Genomic DNA, 24,763 nt, shown 5'->3' with positions numbered 1-24,763 from the left:
CGTGCTGTATACAAGAGGGATGTGTGGGGGCTCGTGCTGTATACAAGAGGGATGTGTGGGGGCTCGTGCTGTATACAAGAGGGATGTGTGGGGGCTCGTGCTGTATACAAGAGGGATGTGTGGGGGCTCGTGCTGTATACAAGAGGGATGTGTGGGGGCTCGTGCTGTATACAAGAGGGATGTGTGGGGGCTCGTGCTGTATACAAGAGGGATGTGTGGGGGCTCGTGCTGTATACAAGAGGGATGTGTGGGGGCTCGTGCTGTATACAAGAGGGATGTGTGGGGGCTCGTGCTGTATACAAGAGGGATGTGTGGGGGCTCGTGCTGTATACAAGGGATGTGTGGGGGCTCGTGCTGCATACAAGTGGGCTGTGTGGGGGCTCGTGCTGTATGCAGGAGGGATGTGTGGGGGCTCACGCTGTATACAGGAGGGCTGTGGGGGCTCGTGCTGTATACAGGAGGGCTGTGTGGGGGCTCGTGCTGTATACAGGAGGGCTGTGTGGGGGCTCGTGCTGTATACAGGAGGGCTGTGTGGGGGCTCGTGCTGTATACAAGAGGGATGTGTGGGGGCTCGTGATGCATAAAAGTGGGCTGTGTGGGGGCTTGCGCTGTATACAGGAGATGTGGGGGCTTGCGCTGTATACAGGAGGGATATAGGGGCTCATGCTGTATATAGGAGGGATATGGGGGCTCGTGCTGTATACAAGAGGGATATGTGGGGGCTCGTGCTGTATACAAGAGGGATGTGTGGGGGCTCGTGCTGCATAAAAGTGGGCTGTGGGGGCTTGCGCTGTATACAGGAGATGTGGGGGCTCGCGCTGTATACAAGAGGGATGTGTGGGGGCTCATGCTGTATACAGAAGGGATGTGTGGGGGCTCGTACTGTATACAAGAGGGATGTGTGGGGGCTCGTGCTGCATACAAGTGGGCTGTGTGGGGGCTTGTGCTGTATACAGGAGATGTGGGGGCTCGCGCTGTATACAAGAGGGATGTGAGGGGGCTCGTGCTGTATACAGAAGGGATGTGTGGGGGCTCGTGCTGTATGCAGGAGGGATGTGTGGGGGCTCACGCTGTATACAGGAGGGCTGTGGGGGCTCGTGCTGTATACAGGAGGGCTGTGTGGGGGCTCGTGCTGTATACAGGAGGGCTGTGTGGGGGCTCGTGCTGTATACAGGAGGGCTGTGTGGGGGCTCACGCTGCATACAGGAGGGATGTGGGGACTCACGCTGCATACAGGAGGGATGTGTGGGGGCTCACGCTGTATATAGATGGGCTATGTGGTGGGCTCATGCTGTATACAGGAGGGATATGTGGTGGGCTTATGCTGTATATTGCAGATTGTGGTGGGCTCATGCTGTATATAGGAGGGATATGTGGGGGGCTCATGCTGTATGTACTGTAGGAGGGCTATGTGGGGGTCATACTTTATTTTGCTCAATATTAAGTGATATGAACATAACTTTATTTTGTAATATTAATACTGAGCAGACAATTTTGGCTTTCAGTCTGTCTCTCATGTGACCCCTTGGGAAAATTAATTGCCCGCCTCTGCTCTAGGGTATTCTAGAGTCATTTTTGAACCGATATCCAGAAGGCCAAAAAACTCCATTACAACAAAAAGAAACACACGAAAGCGAAAAAAATGATCTAAAAAATGTTTAATTTTGATCAAGTAGTTTAAAAGCCGCCCTGCACCTCCCTCTCCCCCAAAGGCTCCTATAAAATCATTGAGGGGATACCCTCTTAATTGCTGTTTCATGATTTAGAAGCTTACAATGTTAGAGTTGGAAGGGAGCTCCGCGGTCATCATGTCCAACCCCAGGATCAATGCAGGAATCACTAAACCATCTCAGGTGTCTGTCCAACCTCTGAATACTTCCATTGAAGGAGAACCCCCCATCTTTCATGGCCGCCTGTTCCGTTCATTGATCACCCTCCTAATACCTAATCTGTATCTTCTCCCTTTCACTTTCTTCCCATTGCTTCTCGTGTTTCCATGTGTAGATGAGAATGATGATCCCTTTACGCTGTGACAGCCCTTCAGATATTTGTAGGCAGCTATTAAGTCTCCTCTTAAGGTACCGTTACACTAAATGACTTACCAACGATCACGACCAGCGATGCGATCGTTGGTAAGTCGTTGTGTGGTCGCTGGGGAGCTGACACACAGACAGCTTTCTCCAGCGACCAACGATCAGGGGAACAACTTCGGCACCGTTGAAACTGTCTTCAACGATGCCGAAGTCCCCCCTGCAGCACCCGGGTAACCAGGGTAAACATCGGGTTACTAAGCGCAGGGCCGCTGTGCTCTGCTTTACGGCCGGCCGGTGCTGACACATTCAGTGCAGGGAAGCCGCCGGTGGGAGACGTGACAGACATCAGAAGGTGAGTATGTAGTGTGTTTTTTTTACAATGGTAACCAGGGTAAATATCGGGTTACTAAGCGCGGCCCTGCGCTTAGTAACCCAATATTTACCCTGGTTACAAGTGAACACATCCCTGGATTGGTGTCACACACACCGATCCAGCGATGACAGCGGGTGATCAGCGACGAAATAAAGTTCTGGACTTCTAGCTCCGACCAGCGATACCACAGCGGGATCCAGATCGCTATCCAGGACGCTGCAACGTCACGGATCGTCGTCGTTCTCGCTGCAAAGTCGCTTAGTGTGAAGGTACCTTTAGTCTTTTTTGCAGCTAAATATTCCCAGATCCTTTACCCGTTCCTCCTAGGACATACTGTGCAGTCCGCTCACCAATCTGGTCGCACTTCTCTGAGCTTGCTCCAGTTTTTCAACGTCTTTCTTACAATGTGGAGCCCAGAACTGGACCCAGTATCCAGATGAGGCCTGACCAAGGAGGAGTATAGGGGGCGAGAATTACTTCATGTGATCTGGACTCTATGCTTCTCTTATACATCCTAGAACTGTGTTTACCTTCTTTGCTGCTGCACCACATTGTTGACTCATGTGCAGTCTGTGATCTATTAGTATATCCAAGTCTTTCACACGTGCTGTTGCTTACTTCTATTCCTCCCATTCTATAGATTTTTTTTTTTTGCTCAGATGTAGAATCTTGCATGTATCCCTTGCATTCTACTATTTGCTGCTCATTGTCTAAGATTATCTAGATTCTTCTGAATCCTTCCTCTGTCTTCTCTAGTGTTAGCTATCCCTCCTAGCTATCTAGTGTTACCTATCCCTTTGCGCAGATAAAAAATATAACCAGGGATTAGGCAGGGCAAGTCCCCCCTCATCTTTAGGCCTCTGCAGTATCTCCTGCCTAATTCTAGGGTTCTTCCCACCCCATACCAATTCCCCAAATAATGATCGTAGTTTACGAAATCTGGACATAGGGATCCATACCGGAGAGTTATGCAAAATATACAAAACCTGTGGCATCACCACCATCTTAAGTAAGTTTACTCTACCCACCACCGACAAATGTAGCTTATTCCAAGCTGTAATTTTGACGCGTAGTTTTATTAAAGGCTCAAGATTAAGTTCCTCAAATCTAGTTAAGGGAAGAGAAACCTGAATTCCCAGATATTTAAATTGCGTCACCACCCTTAATTTCGTACTCTGTTCCACCTCCCTCGTACAATCTACTTCCCTATCCACCTGCATAACACTTGATTTATCCTAGTTGATAATCAATCCAGAAATTTGCCCAAATCCTTCAATTAATGAAATCACATTTCCTAAAGACTCCCCAGGGTCCTCAAGAAAAAGCAAAATATCATCTGCATATAGAGCAACTTTCTCCTCCATTTTCCCATACACAAACCCCTTTACTAATTGAGACCTTCTGATAGCCGCTGCCAGTGGTTCCACTGCCAGAGCAAACAGCAACGGGGACAACGGGCACCCCTGCCGAGTACCTCGAAAGAGCTGAAAGCTCTCCGACAGTGCGTTGTTCACCCTAAGTTTAGCCACTGGAGGGGAGTATAGGAGTCTCACCCATGACACAAAAACTGGCCCAAAGCGACCCAGAACCGACCACAGGTATTGCCATTCTATACTATCGAAGGCTTTATGTGCGTCGAGGGAAACTACCACCCTCCTACCAGCATTCTCCGACGGTATCTGCATATTGAGGAATAGCCTTCTCAAGTTGATGGCAGTGGATTTATTAGGCATAAAGCCAGATTGGTCCGAATGAACCACCCTTTTCTATCACCTGAGTCAGTCTGTTCGCCAAGGCCTTAGCCAGAATCTTAACATCTGCTGTCAGAAGTGATATCGGTCTGTATGACTCCGGCAACTGTGGGTTTTTATCAGGTTTAGGAATGACCACAATAGTGGCCTCTCTCATGGAAGCAGGCAATATTCCCCTCTCCAGTGACTCCTCAAACACCCCCAACAATCTGGTCAACAACTCTTCAGAAAGGACATCATATATCTCAACAGGGACGCCGTCAGCCCCCGGAGCCTTCCCCCCTGCCATCGACCTCAAAGCACTCTCCAACTCCTCCACCGTAAGCGGCCTATCTAACAAATCTCTTTCCTCAGCTTCCAGCCTAGGTAAGTTTGCCTCCTCTAGAAATCTATTAATTTCAACTTCCTTTTGCCCCGTATGCGATGCATATAAATCACTATAAAATCCCCTAAACCCCTCCAAAATTTGGGCCCCTTGTGTTACCATATTACCATTTGCTAGTTTCAGAGCGTGTACATGTGTCGAGTCCCTCTGAGCAGATGTTATCACCGACAGTAGATGACCTACTTTCTCCCCTTCCGCATAAAATGCCTCTTTTTGGAAAGCTCTCGCCCTCTCTGCTTTGCGTAAATGTAGTTTGTTAACCTCCTCCTGGGCCATCCTCATACGGTTCATGGTGTCCTGAGTGCGCACATTACTCAATTCAGCCTCCGCTGCCTTCAATTCCTCCAGTATAATTTTGTCGGACTCCCTTGTTTTTGTTTTATGCCTAGTAATCTCTTTAGATAATATTCCCCTCAAATAAGCTTTCATGGTGTCCCATACCACATGTTTCGCTGCACTACCATCATTAAATTTAAAAAATTCCCCTATCTCTTCCCCATATCAAGAATTTTTAACCAAAAAGGGTTAATTTCCCACCCCAATTTAACTGCCTCCCCAGGGCCTTCAATTTGCAGTGTTACTACCAATGGACTATGATCCGATAGACTATATGCCTAGAATACTATCTCCTGCACCATCCTATCCATTCCTTCATTACCCAGAGCCAAATCAATCCGGGATAGAGAACCATATGTCGCCGAGTAACAGGAGAAACAGAATATGCCTTTATTATGAACTCTCCATAGGTCCCTCCATGCCACCTCTTTTTCAGTTCCCTTATCTAGATAATTTATAAAAACGTTTAACACTGGAGTCAAGACAGGGCCTTGGGGTCCCCACCTGAAACACTGGGGCCAGAACTGAGACTTGTTACCCCACTTGTAACACTGGGGCCAGGACTGAGCCTTGTGGTCCCCACGTGTAACACTGGGGCCAGGGCAGAGCCTTGTGGTACCCCACTTGTAACACTGGTGCCGGGACAGAGCCTTGTGGTCACCACTCGAAACACTTCCAATTGGATGTGCAACCATTTATTACCGCTCTTTGAGTACTATCACTGAGCCAGTTATGAATCCACCTAAACATAGCCTTGTCAATCCTACACTTGGTTATTTTTTCAATAAGGATAGTATGAGATACTTTATCACATGCTTTGATGAAATTGAGATATACTATATCTACCACATTTCTCTTATCCACCCAGTCAGTGATTCCATCATAGAGAGAGATTAGTCTGGCATGACTTGTTTGGTACAAACCCATGCTGGCTCTGGTTAATTACTGTATTCTTACCTGCGTACTTACATACATGCTGTGTAATAATGTGTTCACAGATCTTTCCTAGTATAGAAGGCTCACTAGCCTGTAATTTCCTTGCTCCATCTTTGTCTTACCCCGGTCTATTTGCTGCCTTCATATCATACCGAACTGGAGTGCAGTGATGGGTCAGACACGGTATCCTCCCCCATAGTTGTGAAAACAATTTTCTGCATCAGCTGAGCCCTGGAATCTGCATGTTTACACGGACCACCAGTCAGTAAATGTTACACGCCTATTCACAGAGCTGACTGCAGTACACAATGTACAGTGAGCGATCTGTGCACACGTGCTGCCGAGAACTATGGCAGCCCAAGTCCTGTTCATATGACTATATGCTGCCGAGAACAATGATCTTTTGTGCTGCATAAGATTAAACCCAATGAACAAGCGCTTTACTCACAGCGGCGGAGGCCTGCTTACACCGCAAAATAATCATGAAACTACTCCATCACGATAATCTGTAAATGCAGCGTTAGTGAAACACGGGTGCCGCTCCTCCATCACTGCCATCATCTGTACTCCAAAGGAGCATGGTCTGCAAAAATCCAGGAATTATTATATAGGAATGAAGACAAATCTGATAATGATCTGTAAAAAGTTATTACTTCACCCATACTGGATATTAGTAAAAACAAAAAAGTACCCTTTGCTCTGTATAGAGTGGATGGTGGTACCATTGCTCTCCAGTGTTACCCCTTCCCCCCCCTCTCCCCACCTGCTGCAGAACTACAACTCCCAGTTTTCTTAGCTGATGGTTTGTGCTTTAGGCAGCCGCTGACACTGGAGCAGTCACTTTCCGTGAATGTCATTTTTGTCTGGTGGTGATGAGAGTTTAATAGCCGCCTACCATGCTCGCCTTTCTCGACGAGGAAAGTGACTGCGCCCCTTTAATAACCACAATGCGGTGGGACATACCGTTTTCAGAAATGAGCCCGATCTGCCCCCTCCTCACTTATTCCGTGCGCTTTGTCCAGCGACTGAAAGAAATCTAAGCTTGATGGCGTCGGTAAAGAAAAGCGCATGGCGGTGATTCTGGGGATTAACTATTTATTAAACCAATAATGTAATAAAAAGGGAGGCTGCATCATCAATGAGCACAGACATCATGGAGGACAGAGGCCGAGAGAAAGTTCAGCAAAGGAAAGAAACCTCGGATGGCTCGGTGCTTCGGACACTACGACTGGCAGACAAATACAAAAGAGGGACGGGGGGCATAAAAGGGATCTGTACGTTAAAAAGCCGCCACAGACAGTAGTCAGGAATAGGGGTCCTCCTTGCAGAAGTCCGGGGTCCTCCCAGCTGGCTAGGCGGCATTTTTAATGTAGGAGTCCTATCCAATATGGTGGGCGATTCCTGGTCCCCTATAACTGCTGGGCAGAGACCAAGCACCGCTGCCTAAACCCCCCACACCGGGCCTGACCCCGTTTGCTGGAAGGTGAGGACTACGGACAGTTTGGTGCCAGGAGACTGTGGCTCCTCTTCATCTTCTTGACCCTTTAGAAGCGGCCGTGTCGGTGCCTCGGTGAGCGCGAGCGGCGGCGGCCACCAGCATCTCTGTTGTTGTGCCGAGGCCTGTCGGGGAAGCGCTTTGGCGAGTGATGTCTGGGCGGAGATCCGGCCCTGGCCCTGAAATAGAGAACACGTACAGACGCGTGAGGTCACATATTAGATTATCTGCAACAAATCTCAGAATTATCTGCCGAATCCTGGGACCGTGGAGCAATCCTGACCACAGGGTCCACGCTCGGCGGTCCAAAGACATCGGCCACCAATAATCCCTGGAGTACGTGCACACTAAGGCGTGGTGCTGAGTTTTCAGAAGAGAAACTCCCAAGTTTTTGAGGAGGACTTGGAAGAGTTTTTATAAAAAAAAAAAACACAACCCCAAACCTCAGTGTGCACGTAGCCTTAAGGGGGTTGTCTACATCCGCTCGCTCACACATTGACATTAACCCCTTCCTCATGTGTGACATATTACATCCTACATTCAGTCCCCATGCATCTGCATTGGGCAATCATTGTGCTGGTATCGCAGGGTGCTGATGGGGGTGGTTGTTATGGAAGGCGACGTCCTGGGGATCAGCAGCTGATTACCCCCAAATTTATATTAGTTTTCCAGCCACGTGACCTCAGGAGACAACAGGTGCCAGCCATGACGTGTTGTGTATCGGCCGTGTTGACCAGAATTTGACATGTGCACACGTCCAGGCAGGCGCTTGTCAACACACCTTCATCAGTGACTCTCACCGCCCGATGAATGGAGAGGCCCCAGGGAGCCCTTTAAGGCCAGGGAGGAAAATGGTTGAGAGCCACATCAGCTCTCAGCAGTGCAGCTTCGGCTTTTTCCCGGACTTTCCCTGCTATGATGTGTCCTCTTAGGGATCTCCCCACAAAACTGGTCAGGGGACCCCTCGCAGCCGCTCCCATCTATCCGCAGACGTCCATCACACAGGACGGAGCTGTGGACAGATGTGAGCGGAGCCTCGTGTTACTCCAGGTACTCACTGTCTGTTACGGGCTCGGCCGTACAGCTGCCTCCGGAGCGCGCTGGAGATCGGCTTCAAATGCATAAAGTTGCAGAATCCGCCGCGGTTACATTCACTGTCGGGAAGAGAAGGACAAAACGTTAAGTAAGGGTCAGAACGTCGGAGGCGAAGCAGGCGACTCGAGGAACTGGCAGCACTCACCCCATCTCATACTGCCGGCAGCAGGACTCCCTGAAGTCTGTGACGGGCGACAGCTCGGCGTGGATCGCCTGCCCGTTGAACCAGCGGTTGTTCAGTTCCACCAGGGCTCGTTCAGCGTCTTCCTCTCGACGAAACTGTCAGATAAAAAGGGCGAAAGAATCAATGAAGGAGTGAAGTGAGGAACTCTGGGAAATAGAAGAGGTGGACGAGCGTCACCTCCCTGCCGGCAGCTTAATATAGCTGTGCCTAATCCGGTTTATGGTAAATAGGATTGGACACCGAGATCTGGGGCAGATGGACGAAGGAGACGCTGGACACAAGCAGGTACTGGAGCCCCCGAATACAAATCGCTGATATATAGGATATATAATGCTAGTGGTGGTGGTGGTGGGGGGGGGGGGCACACACACACACATACTGTATACACTGACCAGGGGTGGGACACACACACACACACACACACACACACACACACACTCTGTATACACTGACCAGGGGTGGGGGCACACTGGACACAGGGAATATACACCCTGACCAGGGGCGGCCACAGACCTTCACTGAAACTGACTCTATAGTCCCAGCCCATAACCAACACTCAGACCTGCCAACAGGGCCCCCCCACTATTGCTAGAAGCCGGTTGTTCCCGTCTACATGCCACCATACATGCACATTTCTCTTATACCCACAGGCTCAATGACACGGACAGAATATCAGTGCGGTGTTCACACTCCACCATTGCCCAAATCCACAGTCAGCATCACAATGGCCAATGCGGCCCTGCAAGCCGAGGGCTGCGACACAGACAAAGGAGGCGGCCGTGAAGCCAACGGGCTGCGTTCTGGAATGGGGCAGCCCCCCAAGCAAGTTCTGGTTTTCCTTCCCCGACCCGCCACAGACACCGGTCGGTACCGAAGCTTTCCCCAGAAGGTGAGAAGCCCAAAATATCACAAAGCGACGAACCTCAGAAATCCTACAAGATCATAAATGTTAATTGTCTCTCTCCGCAGCCAGAATGTGTGGTGGCACCAACATGTGCAGCAGAGCCAATAGCTCCGCCGGCCTCGGCACACTCTCCGCTGACACTCCCAGATATAATGCCACGCAGCGCCTACAAACGTCACGTGAGCACCGCTGCCGTCGGACATTCCTACCCGGCGCAGCCGCGACAAAGCATCTGCATCTCGGAGGATCTTCCCAAGTACCGCCGATCGTCCCTGAGAGATGGAGCAGCCGGCGCTCGCTGGTACCCTCAGCAAGCCACCATGTTGCCCGATATCACTCATGAACCTCGATACATTAACATGCCACCACGTGGGTTGTTTTCTGCCCCCCTGACAGGACCCGAGCGACCGGCTAAACAACGGTGTAAGCTGATGGAAGCAGAACTCCACCAAGCCAAGACATCCACCCGGCGGGAGCGGCAGAGGTACGTGGCCAAAGATGGAAAGTGCCAGGTCAACTTGGGCCGCATTGAAGAAAAGGCTCGTTTCCTATCGGACATTTTCACCACGATCGTGGACCTGAAGTACCGCTGGTTCCTGTTCGTCTTCATGATGTGCTACATCGTCACATGGCTGCTCTTCGCCACCCTCTACTACCTGGACGCGCTCTTGCGCCAAGATTTGCTCCACCCCGATGACGAGGACTGGGCTCCTTGCTTCCAGAACGTGGACAGCTTCACAGCAGCGCTCCTCTTCTCCGTAGAAACCCAGCGCACCATCGGCTACGGCTCCCGAATGGTGACCACCAACTGCCAGGAAGGCGTCTATCTCATAATGGCCCAGTCCATCGTGGGCTCCATGATCGATGCCCTCATGGTGGGCTGCATGTTTGCCAAGATCTCGCGACCAAAGAAACGTGCGCAGACGCTGATCTTCAGCCAGAACTGTGTGATATGCCCGCGAGATGAAAAGCTTTGCCTCATGTTCCGCATCGGCGACCTCCGGGACAGCCACATGGTGGATGCCAAAATAAGGGCCAAGCTCATCAAGTCACGGCAGACGTGCGAAGGGGAATTCCTTCCTCTGGAACAGTCAGAGATCAACCTCGGCTATGACACCGGAGAAGACCGACTGTTCCTGGTGGAGCCGCAGGTCATCTGCCACCTGATCGACCACCATAGCCCCTTCTGGGAGATGGGGCCGCAGCAGCTGCTTCAGGAGCAATTCGAGATCATCGTTATATTGGAGGGGATCGTGGAGGCCACAGGCAAGTAGACAAACCCCCCCTACTGTATCCCCCAATACAACCCTGCCCTCTGAGGTGTATGCATTATATATAGCGACCCCCCAACAACCAGCTCAGTCTCCAAACTGGGCAACAACTCATTTTAAAGCTCCCACTAGATCAGAACTGTAACCCCCATTGTTTACACTGCAGGCAAGTTTATATTCACAAGTTATTGGGGGTGTTATTCAGATGGACATATTCCTAAAAGATACCACCAACTATGGTTTAAAGGGGTTGTCCGGGGCGACCATATTGAGGAACCATCCTCCGGATAGGTCATCAATATCATACGGGTGGGGGTATGGTGGTTTGTACACCGTGTTTTCTGTACTGCTGTCGCGGCTACGGGCACTACACAGGGTATGAGATTGTGTTTTCCGAGTATCATGTGACCCCTAACAGGAGATTGGTGGGAGCGTCTGGTTCCTGACCCCTACTGATCTGATGTGGATGATCCATCACAATAACAGGCCATCAATATCATCCCCTTTAAATGATCCCAATGTAGATCACCATTGAGATCTCTGAGGGTCAGTTCAGGGGCCCCAGTACTGTAGCTGTACTTTGTTAGGACCCCCCGTTTCACACGAATCCTTCTCCCTCCATCGCAGGGATGACTTGTCAAGCGAAAAGCTCCTACTTGGAAAATGAGATCATCTGGGGCCATCGCTTCGAGCCCTGCATGACCCTGGAGAAGGGGGCCTTCCGGGTGGACTACAAGCGCTTCCACAAGACGTTCGAGGTTCAGCTTCCTCACTGCAGCGCTAAGGAGATGGAGGAGATGAAGGAGATGGAGGAGATGAAGGAGCTGGAGGGCTCAGAGGTCAGCTTCTACTGGGAGAACGACAAGGGTGACGACGAGGAAGATGAGGAAACCCGGGAGGAACGCAGCAGAAGACTCATCGGAAACATCACCGAAGAGCACAGCCCCGAGTTCAGTGGCAGCGACTACAACCTGTGAGTCACCCTCCCCAGCGATGGGCGCTCGGCCTCAGTAATTACATAGGGTGTAATGAGCGTAGCTCCGCTATAGACCGGGCTGCGCTATGTAGATTGTGAGCAGCAGAGGACGGAGACACCGCCGCGGAATGCGATATACATGGACTGGTTAGCATCAAAAGGAAAAATAAAGAATATTTTTTAATTAACTCTTAAATTTCTAGCAGGAGTGCAGTGTAGATCCCGACATCAACATTTGTGCAGCTGAATCTGGGGGTGTGCCATGCCACAGGACTCACTAGGTCCCTTTTTTTGTATTGGGGCTGCACTGTCCCATTTGCATGCCTAGTCCCATCCAGCCCCTTCCCAAGCAGCTGCGAGACATTACCTTGACGTAGACGTTTCCCACCAGGTGATCGCCGAGGTTGTCGCAGATATTCATCTCCTCGATCTCTCCGTATTTCTGCTCCACTTCGGTGAACACTTCCTGCGAGAGTGGAGAAATAATCAGACAAGGTCACGAAGCTGCAACTCCCCTGGCTTATCCAGATAGTCGCTGACCAAACATGCTGGGAGCAGTACTGTCACCAGCCTAAAGGTACCGTCACACTAAGCGACGCTGCAGCGATAGCGACAGCAATGCCGATCGCTGCAGCGTCGCTGTGTGGTCGCTGGAGAGCTGTCACACAGACCGCTCTCCAGCGACCAGCGATGCCGAGGTCCCCGGGTAACCAGGGTAAACATCGGGTTGCTAAGCGCAGGGCCGCGCTTAGTAACCCGATGTTTACCCTGGTTACCAGCGTAAAAGTTAAAAAAACAAACAGTACATGCTCACCTGCGCGTCCCCCAGCCTCTGCATCCTGACGCTGACTGAGCTCCGGCCCTAACAGCAGAGCGGTGACGTCACCGCTGTTGCTTTCACTTTCAGTTTAGGGCCGGCGCTTTAGTGTCAGGAAGCAGAGGCTGGGGGACGCGCAGGTGAGTATGTACTGTTTGTTTTTTTAACTTTTACGCTGGTAACCAGGGTAAACATCGGGTTACTAAGCGCGGCCCTGCGCTTAGTAACCCGATGTTTACCCTGGTTACCAGTGTAAAATATCGCTGGTATCGTCGCTTTTGCTGTCAAACACGGCGATACACGGCGACCTAGCGACCAAATAATGTGCAGACCTTCTAGCAGCGACCAGCAATTTCACAGCGGGATCCAGATCGCTGCTGCGTGTCAAATACAGCGATATCGCCATCCAGGTCGCTGCAACGTCACGGATTGCTGGCGATATCGCCTAGTGTGACGGTACCTTTAGATTACATGCAAACACAAAGGCTTTTCAGGCTGTTCTACTGTGTAACCTGCCTGAAAAAGTGCATTAAAAAAAATGCTAAAAAGAATGGACATGTGCACTGCGACGTAAGAACGGCCCGTTGCTCATATGTCCAGGCTTCCAGTGACTAAGTGATCGGACCGATGTTCAGGAGGCTTCAGACCTCAATAGTTTATAGATTATTAAAAAAAACCAAAACAATGAAAAAGTTGCCGGCGTGCCCACAGGAGCCTTCCTCAGGCAAAACTCAGTGGGTATAAAGCCTTAAGAAGGTCCCACTCACCTCAAAGAAGTCATCGTAATGTTCCTGCACCTCCACATCACTGACAAGCGCTGCTTAAGAAAGAAGAGACGCAAATCATTGCACATAAGGGGACGAAACACCCAGAGACTACACAGCTGCGGACGACCATCACCGAGGGCGCCACCACTGATCTATCCTCAGGATAATTAATACTGGGAGACACCTTTAAGACTCAGGCCTGCAGAATATAAACTATGTGACCCCCAGTTAGTGGGGTAGATGCAACACTATTCTGCTCGTCCCTCATAGTCGTGGCTGCAATTGCCCCTCTACGTCAGCATTATTGGAGCCCACGTGGTCGGTTCCAGCTGCATTGGTTGCTGTGAGAGGCAATTCTTGTGTCTAGAAGAGGTGGTAGGGCCCCTTTAAGAGCAGGTATATTAGTACTATGGTGTTGGTACTCACAGTGGGAGCCGTTGGCGCTCTGTGCCGTGTTCTGCGGGTTCCGGTAAAGGTTCAAGAGGACGATCGTCTGAAAGACAAAACAAAAACAGTCAGCCGAGAAGCCGCATTATGTCTGAAATCACATCCTTATGCTGATGAGGCGCCAGAATGCCCCCCACTACTTCATCTGCATACACTACTTATTAAAGGGGGAAGTCTATACACACTATTGCTGGGGTCCTAAAATGAAGCAACCACAGCACTGTGTAAGACGCCTGAGCTCCTTTGTTGCTGCTCGGAGCTTTCCGAGTCCTGGGATTGGTCTTCATTCTGACTGACGTCTTCACTGTCGAGGGGGAATCTCAGCTCAAATGTGATCGGATGTTACCAAACAAAGACCCCAAAACTACCACAGATGCCACCGTGCTATATACAACCCTGACTAATACACTGCTATGTATGCATGAAAGTGATCACATGATCTCAGCGGCCCCACGATGCACAGAGCGTCCGCAGGTCGTCCGACCTGAACATTACGGATCGGTCTTGGGTCTCCTCCTGAGGTCGTGATCGGGTGAGTGAGACCGACCTCAGAAAAGCAGAGATTTCGGAATTTTAGAGTTTTTCTTTTTAAATATACTATAGAGACACCTATAGAAACCCACCACACATATAGCGGGCTGCTAAAAACAAACAAACACCAAATTCAAGGGATTGTCAAGGTATGAGAGCGGGGTCCGCAAGCACTGTTGAACCGGCGGTCACACCAGCCACCGTCACACCGGCGGTCACATGGCGGCACGCTGACTGGATGCAATAAGTTTCTTTCCAGTCTGTACTATAGGATGATGCCAGATGAGAAATTCACCCAGTAAAGCATTGGACGCCACGATAATGACCCCATAATAGTCAGTAGGGTCCATCAGGTGCATCTGTTGGCTAGGAACGAACAGAAAGCCTAATTCCCTGCTGCAGATGTGACTGGAGCCTAAAGCCCCAATACATATTAGACTGACACATCGCAGATATCAGGGCCCAATGTGGGGGGCCGCACGGTGAGGTCAGGGAGAGAAAGATCAGATGTGTCCAATCTCTGAGTGATGATCCTGTTGCTCCCCAGGAGACAAGAAATATCCGTTGTTGGCTCTCGTACAGAACACAAGAGCCGAACGATCGCTTGACTGCCATCTGCTGTGTATGGGGCCCACAGGTCACCTCCAGAAGAAAGTGTGCGGCCCCCAGGGTCCTCACCTGGCTGAAGGTGGGCTTGTTGTGGAGGCGGGAACAGCGGTCTCCGTGGCGACACGCTCCGATCTTGAAGTAAAAGGAACAGTTGACCCTGAAGAACAGACAAAGGGGAGACGGTTATAAAAAGGCCCAAATATCCAGCTAATCCATCACTGGCCAAAACACATAGGCGCTCCATATACTGAGTCTTCTCCAGTGCCCTGTGTCCTCAGTGGGCCCTCTGCAGCCCACTCTCACCCTCCCCTTAGACCCCGTGTCCTCAGTGGCCTCCACGCAGCCCACTCTCTCCATCCTCCGGGGCCCCGTGTCCTCAGTGGCTCCCATGCAGCCCACTCTCCCTCCTCCGGGGCCCCGTGTCCTCAGTGGCCCCCAGGCAGCCCACTCTCTCCCTCCTCCAGGGTCTCGTGTCCTCAGTGGCCCCTCTGAAGCCCACTCTCTCCCTCCTCAGGGGCCCCGTGTCATCAGTGGCCCCTCTGTAGCCCACTCTCTCCCTCCTCAGGGGCCCCGTGTCATCAGTGGCCCCTCTGTAGCCCACTCTCTCCCTCCTCAGGGGCCCCGTGTCATCAGTGGCCCCTCTGTAGCCCACTCTCTCCCTCCTCCGGGGCCCCGTGTCCTCAGTGGCCCCTCTGTAGCCCACTCTCTCCCTCCTCCGGGGCCCCGTGTCCTCAGTGGCCCCTCTGTAGCCCACTCTCTCCCTCCTCCGGGGCCCCGTGTCCTCAGTGGCCCCTCTCTCCCTCCTCCAGGGCCCCGTGTCCTCAGTGGCCCCTCTGTAGGCCACTCTCTCCCTCCTCCGGGGCCCCGTGTCCTCAGTGGCCCCTCTGTAGGCCACTCTCTCCCTCCTCCGGGGCCCCGTGTCCTCAGTGGCCCCTCTGTAGCCCACTCTCTCCCTCCTCCGGGGCCCCGTGTCCTCAGTGGCCCCTCTGTAGCCCACTCTCTCCCTCCTCCGGGGCCCCGTGTCCTCAGTGGCCCCTCTGTAGCCCACTCTCTCCCTCCTCCGGGGCCCCGTGTCCTCAGTGGCCCCTCTGTAGCCCACTCTCTCCCTCCTCCGGGGCCCCGTGTCCTCAGTGGCCCACTCTCTCCCTCCTCCGGGACCCCGTGTCCTCAGTGGCCCCTCTGTAGCCCACTCTCTCCCTCCTCCGGGGCCCCGTGTCCTCAGTGGCCCTCTGTAGGCCACTCTCTCCCTCCTCCGGGGCCCCGTGTCCTCAGTGGCCCTCTGTAGGCCACTCTCTCCCTCCTCCGGGGCCCCGTGTCCTCAGTGGCCCTCTGTAGCCCACTCTCTCCCTCCTCCGGGGCCCCGTGTCCTCAGTGGCCCCTCTCTCCCTCCTCCGGGGCCCCGTGTTCTCAGTGGCCCTCTGTAGCCCACTCTCTCCCTCCTCCGGGGCCCCGTGTCCTCAGTGGCCCCTCTGTAGGCCACTCTCTCCCTCCTCCGGGGCCCCGTGTCCTCAGTGGCCCCTCTGTAGCCCACTCTCTCCCTCCTCCGGGGCCCCGTGTCCTCAGTGGCCCTTCTGTAGGCCACTCTCTCCCTCCTCCGGGGCCCCGTGTCCTCAGTGGCTCCTCTGTAGCCCACTCTCTCCCTCCTCCGGGGCCCCGTGTCCTCAGTGGCCCTTCTGTAGGCCACTCTCTCCCTTCTCCGGGGCCCCGTGTCCTCAGTGGCCCTTCTGTAGGCCACTCTCTCCCTTCTCCGGGGCCCCGTGTCCTCAGTGGCCCTTCTGTAGGCCACTCTCTCCCTTCTCCGGGGCCCCGTGTCCTCAGTGGCCCCTTTGTAGCCCACTCTCTCCCTCCTCCGGGGCCCCGTGTCCTCAGTGGCCCTTCTGTAGGCCACTCTCTCCCTCCTCCGGGGCCCCGTGTCCTCAGTGGTCCTTCTGTAGGTCACTCTCTCCCTTCTCCGGGGCCCCCCGTGTCCTCAGTGGCCCCTTTGTAGCCCACTCTCTCCCTCCTCCGGGGCCCCGTGTCCTCAGTGGCCCCTTTGTAGCCCACTCTCTCCCTCCTCCGGGGCCCCGTGTCCTCAGTGGCCCCTCTGTAGCCCACTCTCTCCCTCCTCCGGGGCCCCGTGTCCTCAGTGGCCCCTCTGTAGCCCACTCTCTCCCTCCTCCGGGGCCCCGTGTCCTCAGTGGCCCCTTTGTAGCCCACTCTCTCCCTCCTCCGGGGCCCCGTGTCCTCAGTGGCCCTTCTGTAGGCCACTCTCTCCCTCCTCCGGGGCCCCGTGTCCTCAGTGGCCCTTCTGTAGGCCACTCTCTCCCTTCTCCGGGGCCCCGTGTCCTCAGTGGCCCCTTTGTAGCCCACTCTCTCCCTCCTCCGGGGCCCCGTGTCCTCAGTGGTCCTTCTGTAGGTCACTCTCTCCCTTCTCCGGGGCCCCCGTGTCCTCAGTGGCCCCTTTGTAGCCCACTCTCTCCCTCCTCCGGGGCCCCGTGTCCTCAGTGGCCCCTTTGTAGCCCACTCTCTCCCTCCTCCGGGGCCCCGTGTCCTCAGTGGCCCCTTTGTAGCCCACTCTCTCCCTCCTCCGGGGCCCCGTGTCCTCAGTGGCCCCTTTGTAGCCCACTCTCTCCCTCCTCCGGGGCCCCGTGTCCTCAGTGGCCCCTCTGTAGCCCACTCTCTCCCACCTCCGGGGCCCCGTGTCCTCAGTGGCCCCTTTGTAGCCCACTCTCTCCCTCCTCCGGGGCCCCGTGTCCTCAGTGGCCCTTCTGTAGGCCACTCTCTCCCTCCTCCGGGGCCCCGTGTCCTCAGTGGCCCTTCTGTAGGCCACTCTCTCCCTTCTCCGGGGCCCCGTGTCCTCAGTGGCCCCTTTGTAGCCCACTCTCTCCCTCCTCCGGGGCCCCGTGTCCTCAGTGGCCCTTCTGTAGGCCACTCTCTCCCTCCTCCGGGGCCCCGTGTCCTCAGTGGCCCTTCTGTAGGCCACTCTCTCCCTTCTCCGGGGCCCCGTGTCCTCAGTGGCCCTTCCGTAGGCCACTCTCTCCCTCCTCAGGGGCCCTGTGTCATCAGTTGCCCCGTGCAGCTCATTTTCGCCCTCCTCTGGGGTCCCGTACACTAAGTGGCCCCTGTGCAGCTCACTCTCACCCTCAGTGGCCCCTCTGCAGCCCACTCTCGCCCTCCTCTGGGGCCCCATGCTTACTTATCCTTTTCAGTCCCGAAAATCGAGGCCAAGTATTCCGCCATCTTCCACGGACTGTCTCCTCCCCCTTCTCAACCACCGACTTCCTGTTTATGGAGACGTCATTTCCGCTTCCGCTTCCCGCCTCTTTCTCCGCCGCTGTCCGCAGAGTCCACATAGATAAAAAAACATTTCACATTTTCCCTCCTCGGCCTCCGTGTTTCGTTCCCTCGCGCTGCGCCCTGAATAGCTTCACTCCACTTCATAATACCTGGATAAAACTACAACTCCCGATAGGCTTTGCAGCGGTTTTCCGGTTGCGCATGCGCACTGATTTTTGACGCTTTCCTAGACTACATTTCCCGACATTCTTGAGGCCTGGGTCTGGAGAAAGAGGAAAATAGGAGGGTGAGCGGAGAGCTATCGTGTAATATCAACTATAATCGCGATTGGGGGGACTACAGTTCCCAGCATGCCCCTGCAGACAGTGTCCACATTAGGCTACGTTCACATTTGCGTTGTGCGCCGCAGCGTCGTCGCCGCAACAAAACGCATGCGTCGTGCGGCCCTATCTTTAACATTGGGGCCGCATGGCGCCGCATGTACATGCGTTGTCATGCGTTTTGGTGCGTCGTACGCCGCATGCGGCGTTAGGGCGCACCTGTCAGGGCGCGGCAAACGCAACATGTTGCATTTTTTTTGCGGCGCTGACTTTTTAAAAAACGCATGCGTCGTGTTTGCGTCGCTTTTGCGTCGTCGATGCGCCTTTTTTACCATTGATTTGTATTGACAACGCAGACGACGCAAGTACTTGCGTCGTGGTGCGTTGTACGACGCATGCGTTTTCCAATAAATATGCAAAACATTGTATAGATTTTGGGGGGCGCATGCGGCGCAAAACGCAGCGTTTTTTGTTCAAAACGCAACTGCGTTTTTGTTTGCGTTGTGCGTTGCGGCGCCGACGCTGCGGCGCACAACGCAAATGTGAACGTAGCCTTAGCTCTTGGTACCTTATGGGTCATTGTTGCCGTGGTAACACTTGTCCCAAGAGCTGACAGTTCACTGCTGCCTTCTATGGGGCTAAACACAACTTGCAGCTAGAAATGTGTCTCTCCCTGTTATTGTGTGTCCACAGCCCTCATTGTACTGCTGCTTGCTGTCAGTGAGTGGCAGCCTCCCGGATTGCGCTGGGCCGTGTCTGTCGAGGTGATGTGACCCCCAGGGACACGTTTTGTGCGTCCATCCTTGGTGACGCTGAGCGCAGGGCACAGACGAGGCCATTGTAACTGATTCACTGTCCAGGACCCCCGAATCCCCCCATCCTGCGCTCCAGGACCGGCCATCAATGAATGCGGCTCCAATGAAGGGCGCGGGGGACTCGCCAGTCCCTACAGCCGCCTCAAACTGCTGCACTCCGGGGTTACAGGGGTTAAAATTGCAAAGTGCTTGGAAAAACTGCAAAGTTTCTCCATTTTCAAGAAAAGAGGGAATTTTAATTCTATAATTTACTGCTCGTTGCCCAGGTTACCAGCCACCGTAGCGGTCTATCAGAAGAGGTCGGTTTCCAAGGTAATAGGGTAGAGCTTACCAGCTATTTCATCCAAAGTGCTGCTCTGAAGGTCCCTACCCATCCCGACAGGTTTTGGGCCCATGTGCTCCTCTGATGCTGCAGAATGTGATCAACGATGTTCAGACCAGCTCAACCGTGCTGCCGGCCACAAACCGTCAGACATCAAAATCACAGTTCTCCTCCAGCAAGCAGGAGGCAGAGGAGCAGTGCGCTTACAATCTGTTTATTATAGAGTTTATAAACGCTGTTCAGGAGATCCGGCCTGGCTTCTGGGACCCTGCGCTCCTCCGATGCTGCAACAGTGTCCGGACCAGGTCAACCATGCTGCCGGCCACAAACCATCAGTCATTAGAGGCACAGTTCTCCAGCAAGCAGGAGGCAGAGGAGCAGTGCGCTTACAATCTGTTTATTATAGAGTTTACATATGCTGTTCTGAAGAACTGGCCGGCTTCTGGGCCTCTGCGCTCCTCCGATGCTGCAACAGTGTCCGGACCAGGTTAACCATGCTGCCGGCCATAAACCATCAGTCATCAGAGGCACAGTTCTCCAGCAAGCAGGAGGCAGAGGAGCAGTGCGCTTACAATCTATTTATTATAGACTTTTTGAATGCTGTTCTGAAGATCCGGCCGGCTTCTGGACCCCTGTGCTCCTCCGATGCTGCAACAGTGTCCAGACCAGGTTAACCGTGCTGCCGGCCAACAACCGTCAGTCATCAGAGGCACAGTTCTCCAGCAAGCAGGAGGCAGAGGAGCAGTGAGCTTACAATGTTTATTATAGACTTTATAAACGCTGTTCTGAAGATCCGGCCGGCTTCTGGGCCCCTGCGCTCCTCCAATACTGCAACAGTGTCCAGACCAGGTTAACCGTGCTGCTGGCCACAAACTATCAGTCATCAAAGGCACAGTTCTCCAGCAAGCAGGAGGCAGAGGAGCAGTGCGCTTACAATCTATTATAGAGTTTATAAACGCTGTTCAGGAGATCTGTCCGACTTCTGGGCCCCTGCGCTCCTCCGATACTGCAGAGGTAAAGCTGCTGTTGCAGGTTCAGAGAGCGCACTGTTCGGACCAATAGTGCAACCATGCCAACAGCTCGTCAGCGGGCCCCCAGAATTCAGCCCATCGGCGGGCGCCCAGAACACACTGAGCATTAGATCTCGTTATGATGGATGCATTTTAGCATCCCCTTTACAGATGTACGGTTTCTGAGAAGAGGAGAGAGGTTGATATTGTTGACAGTTCCCCCTTAAGGGCTGTGATATCTGCCCGGTGCACCTGCCGACTGGCTGCGTCCTGGGGGCCGCTGGCGGCATGGCTGCACCATTGGCCCGAACTGTGGTCGTCTACTTTCCATTGCATTCTCCAATTTCCTCCAATTCTATCTGATACATTTCGCCTGGACTGATCTTGATGAGTATCGGTGACAGAAGGGTTAATCCCGCAGGCGCGCCGGGCCCGAGATTCTCCGACATTGAACCGTATCTTAAACATAACCAAATACGGCCCTGTGGGCCGAGCGCCAAATACCTCAGTGCACAGAGGCGGCCTCTTCCTCATCCACTGTGCGCTAAATCATTAATGGCCTTTCATGTCTGGGTGGTCTCAGACGCTTTTAACCCCTTGTGTCTCAGCTCCATTATTGCAAGCGACGCTGAGGAATATTCAGATCCATTTCTCGGAGATGAACTTCTACCGGCCACCACCCGGCTTCTACAAGCCCAAAGGCACGAGAGCCGGCGTTATGGCCGTCAGTCTTCACTGCAGTTCTAGATTTCTGTTTATGAACCAGGAGGCTCAGGATGAGCAGTTTGTACCGAATCCTGAGGCATCATGGATTTGTGGGAGGCCCAGTAGAAATAGAATAAAAATCTGTATAGATATAAGTGCCCATGTTCTCATCTCTTCCTTTTAGAGGCGACATCGTGACCAAACGTGTGAAGATCCGATCTCTCCGACAGCACAATGAACCTGGAGCGCGTCCCCAACGAGGAGAAGCTGCAGCTGTGTCGAAAGTATTACCTGGGTGAGATCGAAGCTGCACAATACACAAGTCTATACGTTTCCCTGGTGGCCTTTGGTTTACTGTTCAGTCCCCGGCGGCCGGAGGGTGAGGGTCCAGTCCCCGGAGGGTGAGGGTCCAGTCCCCGGCGGCCGAAGGTTGAGGGTCTAGTCCCCGGCAGCCAGAGGTTGAGCATCCAGTCCCAGGTGGCTGGAAGGTGAGCGTCTAGTCCCCAGTGGCCGGAGGGTGAGCGTCCAGTCGCCAGAGGTTGACCGTCTAGTCCCTGGTGGCCAGAAGGTGAGCGTCCAGTCCCCAGCAGCCGGAGGTTGAGCGTCCAGTCCCCGGCTGCCGGAGGTTGAGGGTCCAGTCCCTGGCGGCCGGAAGATGAGTGTCCTGTAGCTGGAGGTTGAGGGTCCAGTCCCCGGCGGCCTTAGGTTGAGCGTCCAGTAGCTGGCGGTTGAGCATCCGGCGGCCAGAGGTTGAGCGTCCAGTAGCCGGCGGCCGGAAGTTGAGTGTAGAGTCCCCGGCGGCCGAAGGTTAAGCGCCCAGTCACCGGCAGCTGGAGGTTGAGGGTCTAGTCCCCGGCGGCCGGGTGATGAGGGTCTCCGGTGGCTGGAGGTTGAGTTGAGCGTCCAGTGCTTGGTCCTCCTTGTCCTGGGACCAGGTGTCAGGTGGTCTATTCTTTGCTTTCTCACCTTGGCACCATCACATGCCTCCAGCGGGGTCCCGGCACTGACAGACGCTATTAACCCTTTCACCTTGTGTTTCTGCAGGGGGCTTTGCTCTGCTGCCGTTCCTGTGGCTCGTTAACGTCACGTGGTTCTTTAAGGAAGCGTTCTTGAAGCCGGCGTACACGGAGCAGCCACAGATCCAGAGCTGTGAGTGTTGGGGTGACCATAAGGGGGCTGTTTTTTTAATAACTATTTCCTGGGGGTCCATTATCGGCCCCCCAGAAGTTGTCACCTCACTTTTCCATGAGCGGCAAATCCTCTGATGTATCCAGAAATATTAAGGAATCGGGGAATGATTAGGTAGATGCACCATCCTGGACCCTGGAGGGCCAGTGTTCACTCCTGCGGGGGGTTTAGTGTTGCCTGTACTGGTGGTCTCCCCGCTTATCCTCTGTTCCCCCTGCAGATGTGAAGCGCTCTGCCTTTGGCCTCTTGGTGTGGGTGGCCATCCTCACCACGTGGATCAGCATCTACCAGACACATCGGGCCAGCTGGGGCGCCACCGGTGACTACCTGTCCTTCACTATACCTCTGGGCATCCCCTGACGTCCACACCCGTGACAACCAGAACCACGCGGATCTACTCTCTCCTGCTCTGGACCTCACTCTCCATTGCATTAACAGAGACCAATGAAGCGGCTCCAGACTGGGGGGCTTCACCTTCCCCACAGCCGATCTGTTATATTTCTCCAATAAAATGTTCAGTCCGATGGTCGGTGTTCTTCATAATGTTTGTAGCAGATGAGCGGAGGACGCGGGGGGCTTTATACATTCTGGAAGGGTCTCTACTCATGCTCCCCCCACAGGTGCCGCTCTGGAGGCAGCGATCAGCTCAGATCCTATAAATGACCACAGGAGAGGTCACTGCAGATTATCGCTAATCTCCCATATCTCTGTGCCTGTACTGCCCCCCCTACAGGCAGAATCGCAGCTCAGGAAAAGGGGCTCATGATATGTGACTGGCAATGGAAACATCGTCACTGGCTATAAATAATCTGCAGCGTCCCCCGGGGTCCATGATATGATAGGTCACAGCTGCTCTGAAGGCGACAACGCAGACATCTAAACAGCGGAGTCACTATGTACATCACCTGACATTATACCCCAGAGCTGCACTCACTATTCTGCTGGTGCAGTCACTGTGTACATACATTACATTACTGATCCTGAGTTACATCCTGTATTATACTCCAGAGCTGCACTCACTATTCTGCTGGTGCAGTCACTGTGTACATACATTACATTACTGATCCTGAGTTACATCCTGTATTATACCCCAGAGCTGCACTCACTATTCTGCTGGTGAAGTCACTGTGTACATACATTACTGATCCTGAGTTACATCCTGTATTATACTCCAGAGCTGCACTCAGTATTCTGCTGGTGCAGTCACTGTGTACATACATTACTGATCCTGAGTTACATCCTGTATTATACCCCAGAGCTGCACTCACTATTCTGCTGGTGCAGTCACTGTGTACATACATTACATTCCTGATCCTGAGTTACATCCTGTATTATACTCCAGAGCTGCACTCACTATTCTGCTGGTGCAGTCACTGTGTACATACATTACATTCCTGATCCTGAGTTACATCCTGTATTGTACTCCAGAGCTGCACTCACTATTCTGCTGGTGCAGTCACTGTGTACATACATTACTGATCCTGAGTTACCTCCAATATTATACCCCAGAGCTGCACTCACTATTCTGCTGGTGCAGTCACTGTGTACATACATTACATTCCTGATCCTGAGTTACATCCTGTATTATACTCCAGAGCTGCACTCACTATTCTGCTGGTGCAGTCACTGTGTACATACATTACTGATCCTGAGTTACATCCTGTATTATACCCCAGAGCTGCACTCCCTATTCTGCTGGTGCAGTCACTGTGTACATACATTCCTGATCCCGAGTTACATCCTGTATTATACCCCAGAGCTGCACTCACTATTCTGCTGGTGCAGTCACTGTGTACATACATTACATTCCTGATCCCGAGTTACATCCTGTATTATACTCCAGAGCTGCACTCACTATTCTGCTGGTGCAGTCACTGTGTACATACATTACATTACTGATCCTGAGTTACCTCCTGTATTATACCCCAGACTTCACTCACTAAATCAGAATTTAAAGGGCCAGTAACACTTTAGAGTGGCAGAGTTATGAGAAGATATTGGTATGATCAGAGGTTTTCCGCACTGTGAATAAGCTGATAACAGAGAGCAATAGACGATGCAGCAGTGGGGATGGTCTGATCCTCTGCACTGGGGGATGAGTCACTGTTTCTGTGGCTATTTTTGCAGTTGTCGTTCTCCGCTCCTGGATACTTTCCACAGTTCTGTCGGTGTCAGTGATGTTCCGGATAATTCCAGCACGTTCTTTGTGTCTGCGGG

At 53.1% G+C, this 24,763-nt stretch overlaps 2 protein-coding genes and 1 pseudogene across 3 annotated transcripts; 2 read left to right on the top strand and 1 right to left on the bottom strand.

Moving 5' to 3' along the window:
• Positions 1–6,892: 6,892 nt before the first annotated feature.
• Positions 6,893–18,243, bottom strand: U2AF1L4 (U2 small nuclear RNA auxiliary factor 1 like 4). 2 transcript variants are annotated; one of them, XM_077260233.1, is made up of 8 exons: positions 18,086–18,243; positions 14,980–15,067; positions 13,750–13,816; positions 13,324–13,376; positions 12,107–12,205; positions 8,550–8,683; positions 8,368–8,463; positions 6,893–7,488 (listed from the first exon to the last, which is right to left on the bottom strand). In XM_077260233.1, exons 1-8 carry the CDS (start codon positions 18,127–18,129, stop codon positions 7,359–7,361), a joined length of 711 nt encoding a protein of 236 aa, XP_077116348.1. In that variant the 5' UTR covers positions 18,130–18,243; the 3' UTR covers positions 6,893–7,358. The 2 variants fall into 2 exon arrangements, with proteins under 2 accessions (XP_077116348.1, XP_077116349.1); XM_077260234.1 differs by having other exon boundaries at positions 13,324–13,373.
• Positions 9,313–10,883, top strand: LOC143766978 (G protein-activated inward rectifier potassium channel 3 pseudogene; annotated as a pseudogene).
• A 31-nt stretch (positions 18,244–18,274) lies between the features above and the next one.
• Positions 18,275–23,070, top strand: PSENEN (presenilin enhancer, gamma-secretase subunit). Its single transcript, XM_077260235.1, has 4 exons — positions 18,275–18,472; positions 21,543–21,653; positions 22,403–22,507; positions 22,767–23,070. Exons 2-4 carry the CDS (start codon positions 21,593–21,595, stop codon positions 22,904–22,906), a joined length of 306 nt encoding a protein of 101 aa, XP_077116350.1. The 5' UTR covers positions 18,275–18,472; positions 21,543–21,592; the 3' UTR covers positions 22,907–23,070.
• The last annotated feature ends 1,693 nt before the right edge of the window (positions 23,071–24,763 follow it).

This window comes from Ranitomeya variabilis, chromosome 4 (genome assembly GCF_051348905.1).
Source record: "Ranitomeya variabilis isolate aRanVar5 chromosome 4, aRanVar5.hap1, whole genome shotgun sequence".
NCBI lineage: Eukaryota > Metazoa > Chordata > Amphibia > Anura > Dendrobatidae > Ranitomeya > Ranitomeya variabilis.
Note: the sequence above shows the minus strand (reverse complement) of the source record. Positions and strands in the feature narration are given on the sequence as shown.

Excerpts from the sequence above, each read along its gene's own strand:
- PSENEN (XM_077260235.1), top strand. The coding sequence starts at position 21,593 with ATGAACCTGGAGCGCGTCCCCAACGAGGAGAAGCTGCAGCTGTGTCGA. Across the intron at positions 21,654-22,402 it reads GTGTCGAAAGTATTACCTGG|GGGGCTTTGCTCTGCTGCCG; the intron begins GTGAGATCGAAG and ends GTGTTTCTGCAG. Across the intron at positions 22,508-22,766 it reads GCAGCCACAGATCCAGAGCT|ATGTGAAGCGCTCTGCCTTT; the intron begins GTGAGTGTTGGG and ends TTCCCCCTGCAG.
- U2AF1L4 (XM_077260233.1), bottom strand. The coding sequence starts at position 18,129 with ATGGCGGAATACTTGGCCTCGATTTTCGGGACTGAAAAGGATAA. Across the intron at positions 15,068-18,085 it reads TTCGGGACTGAAAAGGATAA|GGTCAACTGTTCCTTTTACT; the intron begins GTAAGCATGGGG and ends TCTGTTCTTCAG. Across the intron at positions 13,377-13,749 it reads GAGCGCCAACGGCTCCCACT|CAGCGCTTGTCAGTGATGTG; the intron begins GTGAGTACCAAC and ends TTCTTTCTTAAG.